Genomic DNA, 7,521 nt, shown 5'->3' with positions numbered 1-7,521 from the left:
TTTTAGGCAACTGATGGTACCATTCTAAAGCTCCCTGCATCTGTGGGTGGTATGCTGAAGATTTTAACTGTGTTATACCCAAATTACCCAGAACTTCTTGAAATATTTTAAGATGTAAAATTGCAACCTTGATCTGACTGAATTTCAATAGGTAATCCATATCTAGTAAAGAATTGGTTAACCTTTCTAACAATGCCTTAGCAGTAGCCATATCCGTGATAGTGAGTATATACTGATTTCCCGCTTTTGTTTTCAGTAACGGTCCTACATAGTCCACCAACACCCTACTAAATATTTCACCAGGTATGGGAATTAGAGGTGCTGATTTTGTTGCAGATTGCAGTTTTCAAGAGCAGGTGAATTCCATCTACAGGCAATATATGGACAACTCCTGCAGTTACCATCCCAGTCATTAGGTCACACTCTAGGTGCAACTGATACCAAGGTATAGGTATATACTCCCCGCCAATGACATTCACTAGAACGTTAGCATTCAGTGCACTCTCTGGTGAAAATGTTATGCCTTTCACCAGCAAAACAGTTTGGGTTGTTGGGTTGGAATTTAATTTCTGAATGGTCAAAGTCAAGTGAAGGTCATCACTGAAACAACATGAGATCTAGAGATGGGACTGATGGTGTTTGAAAGAACAACCTCATTGCTGGGAGAATACAGCTTCAAATTTTCATTAGTTAATTAATGTGATCAGAATTGTCCAGTTTTTGGAGTTTACCAGTTTAATATTCAAAATAAATAGATTGTATCAATGCACAGACTGAACTCGATGTTGTAATCTGTTTTTTCAATTTAAAAAAACAGTTTGAGTGATGTTGCAACCTCAATATCCCCGGGGAGATCCCACAGGGTATAAATTACAGGCTCTGGCAATGTGTCACCTCAGAGTTTAATACAGAGAGATTGTCTGCAGCACGAAGGGACACTTCACTTCACACAGAAAATGGATCGACCAATTGGCAGTATTGAGGAAGTATATTACCCCATCCTTGCCGTCATTGGTGTTGCTGGTAAGTGACTGACCACTGAAGTTGTGTAAATGTGTGTGTGTGAGCTGGTCTCTGGTTTTACTCTGTGACTGATAATGTTAAATGCTGATCTGGTGGTCACCGTTTTACAGACACATGATCAGTGATATAATTTCCTTACGTCAAATATCTGACAATAAACCTCTGTTTGTAACTGACAGGCTCTCTGAATTATCAAGTTATTGCATTTTGTGGAATATCGTATAATGTTGAATTAGACCTCAGTGAAGGCAACTCTCTGAGTGAAGGTATTAGTGCAGGCATCAGTGAGTGTAAAATTCAAATGAGTGTGAGTCACTAACCAGAGTGGAATACCTGATCCCAGTGACCATGTATTACTGGGAGTATCTGTCACTGTTGAATTGTATTGAGTATAACTGTACAACCCGGTTCTATTTTGAAATAATTGCTTCAGGTATCTGATCTCTCCATTCCATGAAGCTGCCTCTGTGTTTTAACAACGTAATTGATTGCAAAGTGATTTTGCTATGTTTGGTAATAAGTGTATAAAGTGAAATGTATTGATATTGCTCTGTCTCCTATTGAACTACACCAACAAAAACCGATGTTAACTACTTGTTGACAATTGCACAGCAGGACCCAATTTTTACAGTGCTCAAGTCCTCTGGTTAATGATTTATTCCTCCTCTGAATATACTTAAATAAAGACTTTCGTTGTTTTGCCCCATTATGCCCCGATTATGCCTCTTCCCCCAACATGGTCCTGAGAATCTGCAGGTCAAATCTGGTGAATTTTACTTTCCTAAGTCAAGAAAACCCTATATGCCAAGTAAGAAATATTAATTTCATCAGTTGGAAACTTATATTAGATTTTTCATGGAAAAATATCCTACAAAATAACTTTTAAAACTACTACCAGCCAAGATGGCCACTGCAATTTACATCTGAAATATCAGGAGATGGAACTGGAGACAAAAGGTCTCACAAGGCCAGCTAGTACAATGTTTGGCTAACAGAGTGAATTACCTAGATCATCCACGCTAGCAGGCCATTCAAAGTTATCCTGAGGCATTCAGAAGCGGAGACGTCCCACTTGGGGGAAAACACTGACAACCCCACCTCAGAGAAGTTTTGAGTTTTAGACTTTGGCGATCATTAAAAACAAAGGGAATTGAGAGAACCATGTGACCATCTGTCCATCTCTGAATAAACAGAATATTTGTTACACAGACAAAGAAACAAGTAGAAAGTGAGGCTGCAGCAGCCAAGAACTGCAGGCTTTCCTTTCTCTCTCCTTTTTTCTCTCTCCCCAGAAAACATCAAGTTTGAAAACGGTCAGAAACTGGGGGACTCTGCACACCTACGGACTGCTATAGCCAGCGACCAGCGCAAGAGATCCAACTTGTCTGAGGAAGGATGCTCTTGCTATAGAGGGAGTGCAGCGAAGGCTTACCAGACTGATTCCTGGGATGACAGGACTGATGCATGAGGAGAGATTGAGTCGGATAAGATTATATTCGCTGGAGTTCAGAAGACTAGGGAGGGGGGATGTCACAGAAAACTATAAAATTCTAACAGGAATTGACAGGGTAGATGCAAGAAGAATGTTCCTGATGGTGGGGGAGTCCAGAAGCAGGGGTCATAGTCTAAGGATATGGGGTAAACCTTTCAGGACAGAGATGAGGAGAAATTTCTTCACCGCGAGAGTGGTGAGCCTGTGGAATTCGCTACCACAGAAAGCAGTTGAGGCTAAAACATTGTATGTTTTCAAGAAGGAGTTAGATATAGCTCTTGGGTCTAAAGGAATCAAAGGATATGGGATGAACGCAGGAACAGATTACTGAGTTGGATGATCAGCCATGATCATAATGAATAGCGGAGCAGGCTCGAAGGGCCGAATGGCCTACTCCTGCTCCTATTTTCTATGTTTCTATGTAACTACATTCTGCCTTCAAGAAAACCCTGAGCAAAGCAGCTCAATCACAAAGTGCACTTTAACCAGCAAGGACTTCAAGAATACAGCTTCAGCCGTGGATACCAGATCATCCACTTCACAGTCTGTGTATTTAACTTCTTTTTAATCTGGACATTAATCCAATCTCCAAATCCATTTTTCCCTCTGGCATGTATTTTTGTGTGTGTGCGATTCTCCTGTGAACGTGTGTGTGAATGTGTAGCATATTTTTCAGTATTTTTAAATCCAGGTGAGAGTGTTAAGTATAATAAAGTTTCTCAAAATGGAAACGTGTGACCAGTGGTGTTCCACAGGGATCCGTGCTGGGACCACTGTTGTTTGTGATATACATAAATAATTTGGAGGAAAGTATAGGTGGTCTGATTAGCAAGTTTGCAGACGACACTAAGATTGGTGGAGTAGCAGACAGTGAAGGGGACTGTCAGAGAATACAGCAGAATATAGATAGATTGGAGAGTTGGGCAGAGAAATGGCAGATGGAGTTCAATCAGGGCAAATGCGAGGTGATGCATTTTGGAAGATCCAATGCAAGAGTGAACTATACAGTAAATGGAAAAGTCCTGGGGAAAGTTGATGTCCAGAGAGATTTGGGTGTTCAGGTCCATTGTTCCCTGAAGGTGGCAACGCAGGTCAATAGAGGGGTCAAGAAGGCATACAGCATGCTTTCCTTCATCGGACGGGGTATTGAGTACAAGAGTTGGCAGGTCATGTTACAGTTGTATAAGACTTTGGTTTGGCCACATTTGGAATACTGCGTGCAGTTCTGGTCGCCACATTACCAAAAGGATGTAGATGCTTTGGAGAGGGTGCAGAGGAGGTTCACCAGGATGTTGCCTGGTATGGAGGGCGCTTGCTATGAAGAGAGGTTGAGTAGATTAGGATTATTTTCATTAGAAAGACGGAGGTTGAGGGGGGACCTGATTGAGGTGTACAAAATCATGAGAGGTACAGACAGGATGGATAGCAAGAAGCTTTTTCCCAGAGTGGGGGATTCAATTACTAGGGGTCACGAGTTCAAAGTGAGAGGGGAAAAGTTTAGGGGGGATATGCATGGAAAGTTCTTTACGCAGAGGGTGGTGGGTGCCTGGAACGCATTGCCAGCGGAGGTGGTAGACGCGGGCACGATAGCGTCTTTTAAGATGTATCTAGACAGATACATGAATGGGCAGGAAGCAAAGAGATACAGACCCTTAGAAAATAGGCGACATGTTTAGATAGAGGATCTGGATCGGCGCAGGCTTGGAGGGCCGAAGGGCCTGTTCCTGTGCTGTAATTTTCCGAAGAAGGGTCACTGACCCGAAACGTTAACTCTGCTTCTCTTTCCACAGATGCTGCCAGACCTGCTGAGTGATTCCAGCATTTCTTGTTTTTGTTGCTGTAATTTTCTTTGTACTTTGTTCTTTTTAAACTTACCACTTTCTTGTTGAAACTCAAGAAAACCTATCCGAGTGTTTCTCTCATTATCACAGTGAAGGTAAAAGGTAAACCACTCATGGAGGTGGGAAACACAAATACTCTTTAAAAAAGAATAAATCCCGTCGCAGTCAAATATGAGGAAGGGCAAGAGGGGGCAACTGTGTTCCCCTTCTCACTTGGGCGTAACACTTGGCATTTCAATCTGAAATGACCTACCCCTTATTCTGAGACTATGTCCCCTGGTTTAGACTCACCTGCCAGGGGAAATATCCGATCTACATCCACCCTGTCACTCCTTGTAAGAATTTTGTAAGTTTCAAAGAGATCACCTCTCATTCTTCGAAACCCTAGAGAATACAGGACCAGTTTCTGCAATCTCTCCTCATGAGGCAATCCTGCCATCCCAGGGATTAGTCTGGTGAACCTTTGTTGCACTCCTAGCTGAGATGAGGAGACCAAAATTCTATACAATACTCCAGGAGCGGTTTCACCAAGGCTCTATACAATTACAGCCAGACTTCTTTACTCCTGCACTCAAATCCCCTTGCAATGAAGGCCGGTTTACCATATGCCATCTTAATTGCTTGCTGTACCTGCATGTTAGTGTTTAGTCCTGAGCCCGGGGGAGGTGTCTCTTATTGTGTAGCAGGGTCTGAGTCCAGGCCTGGGGAGGGGGAGGGAATGTCTGATCCCCAACTCTGGGGAAGGGTCTCCTGTCCTGGAACCTGGTCTGAATGTGGGAAGGAGGAGGGGATGGGGGAACGTGTCTGGTTCAAGACATGATGGTCCCTGATCCCCGGGACTTCCAAACCCAGAATAGTGCTCTGATCCCAACAGAGTGCGTCTGAGTTTGGAGGGGGTCCAAACTTGGGAGACATCTGATCCTGGTGGGGGTGCTTTTGATCCTGGGAGTGGTGGGTTGCAATCCTGGGGTACAACATCCGATCCTGGTGAGGTCTGATCCCAGACAGTGGTGGGGTCCTTTCATGGGGAAGGTGGTGTGTGGACGCAGGAGGGGGGGAGATGATCCTGAGGAAGTGTTCCAATCCCAGAGGTGGGGGATGTTCCAATCACCAATCCCGGGTGTCTTTGTATGTGTCGTGGGGTATAATGGGGAAAAGTGGCCGGACAGAGGTAAATCTGTAAAGCAGATTAAATCAGAGACTTCCAGCCTCATTCAGATATTTAAATTACCAACCCGTCTTCTGGGAGCTGTTGTTCGTCCGTACCCTTTCCCGACTCAGTTAAACGGGGAAGTGGGCAGGTCAGATGTCGGTTGGGGTTGGACCTAAGATTTTTAAATGTTATCCTCTGACCCGCCCCCAACCCCCCTGTTTTTGGTACTAAAATCCTGCCCTTACTGTCTGGGTCAGAAACGGAGAATGTTTGATCAGTAATTTCCAGTTTCTTTTCCCTTCTCTCTCTTACAGTTAATTTCCTGGCGATTGTGATCCTGTCCCGGGGAAAGTGCGGCCTCTCCACCTGCACCACTCGCTACCTGGTGGCCATGGCAACGGCGGATCTACTGGTCATTATTACTGGTGTCATACTGTTCAGGATCCATTATTATTTTTTCCCAAGGTCTTTCCTGGACATCACCCCTGTGTGTAGTGTTAACGCTGTCCTGTGTTTTGCATCCACAGACTGTTCTGTCTGGTTCACCGTCACTTTCACCTTTGATCGATTTGTGGCCATTTGTTGCCAGAAGCTGAAAACAAAATATTGCACCGAAAAAACTGTGGCTGTGGTTCTAGCAACAACCTGCATTCTGCTCTGTTCAAAAAACATTCCTTTCTACTTTGCACTTGAACCTGGAGAGATAATCGACAATGTACCGTGGTTCTGTTATCGAAAACCAAGCTATTTTATAGAGCCCGAATGGGTGGGATTTGACAAGTTTCATACAGTTTTAACCCCATTACTCCCATTCGCTTTAATTCTGTTGCTCAACGCTCTGACAGTCAGACACATTTTAGTGACCAGTCGAGTCCGTAAGGGACTGAGGGGTCAGAGCAAGGGAGAGAATCGCAGTGACCCAGAGATGGAGAGCAGAAGGAAGTCTGTGATTTTACTCTTCACCATATCTGGCAACTTCATACTTCTGTGGTTGGTGTATGTTATAGAATTCTTATATTATAGCATTACAGGAACAGATCATAGGGATTACACACATACTGAATATATATTTCAACACATTGGATATATGCTGGTGAATTTAAGTTGCTGCACGAACACATTTATTTATGTGGTGACTCAGTCCGAGTTCAGAGAACAGGTCAAGAATGTGGTGAAATATCCGGTAACATTAATTATTCAACGAATGAATAAACAAAACAATTGAGATGAGGCCAAGTCCCTTCCTGGCTCCCGTGTTAGCTAATATTAATACCAGTTCCCTCTTCTCAGGTTCTGTCCGTCTCTATTTCAAATCTCCAATTACCACCCTTCTCCTAAAATAAAACAACTCTTGACCCGCTCTGTCCTTGTAACTAATGCCCCATCTCCAAACTCCATTTCCTCTCCAAAGTCCTTGAACCTGTTGTCACCTCCAAAATCCATGGCCATCTTTCCCAGAACACCATGTTTAAATCCTCCAATCAGGTTTCTGCTCCTGTCACCTTACTGCAACAGCTCTTATCAAAGTCACAAATGACATCCTGTGTGACTGTGACAAAGGTAAATTTTCCGTCCTCGTCCTTCTCAACCTGTCTGCAGCCTTTGACACGGTTGACCACACCATCCTCCTCCAATGCCTCAGCACTGTCGCCCAGCTGGGTGGGACTGCTCTCAACTGGTTCCATGCTTATCTATCTAATCATAGTCAGAGAATCACTTGCAATGGCTTCTCTTCCTGCTGCCACACTGTTATCTCTGGTGTCCCCCAAGGATCTATCCTTGGTCCCCTCCTATTACTCACCTGCATTCTGCCCCTCAGCAACATCATTGAAAAATATATTACATCCCCTACAAACATCCCTATCACTGTAACTTCTTCCAGTCCTACACCCCTCCCTATCACTGTAGCCTCCTCCAATTTTACACCTCTCCCTGTCTCTGTAACCTCCTCCAACTCTACATCTCTCCCTGTCTCTGTAACCTCCTCCAGCCTCTGCACCGCTGATTATCTC

The 7,521-nt window shown here is 44.0% G+C and overlaps 1 protein-coding gene across 1 annotated transcript; it reads left to right on the top strand.

The window, feature by feature from the left end:
* The first annotated feature begins 956 nt into the window (after window positions 1–956).
* Window positions 957–6,734, top strand: LOC137345767 (probable G-protein coupled receptor 139). The gene is made up of 2 exons (XM_068009023.1): window positions 957–1,023; window positions 5,824–6,734. The coding sequence occupies exons 1-2, from the start codon at window positions 957–959 to the stop codon at window positions 6,732–6,734; spliced, it is 978 nt and encodes a 325-aa protein (XP_067865124.1).
* The last annotated feature ends 787 nt before the right edge of the window (window positions 6,735–7,521 follow it).

This window comes from Heterodontus francisci, chromosome 29 (genome assembly GCF_036365525.1).
Source record: "Heterodontus francisci isolate sHetFra1 chromosome 29, sHetFra1.hap1, whole genome shotgun sequence".
NCBI lineage: Eukaryota > Metazoa > Chordata > Chondrichthyes > Heterodontiformes > Heterodontidae > Heterodontus > Heterodontus francisci.
The sequence above is the reverse complement of the archived record's forward strand: the minus strand, read 5'-3'. Positions and strand labels throughout refer to the sequence as shown.

What these genes read in the sequence shown, in the direction of transcription:
- LOC137345767 (XM_068009023.1), top strand. Translation starts at nt 957, where the DNA reads ATGGATCGACCAATTGGCAGTATTGAGGAAGTATATTACCCCATCCTT. An exon ending in TGCCGTCATTGGTGTTGCTG is followed by an intron (nt 1,024 to 5,823) that starts GTAAGTGACTGA and finishes TCTCTCTTACAG; the next exon opens with TTAATTTCCTGGCGATTGTG.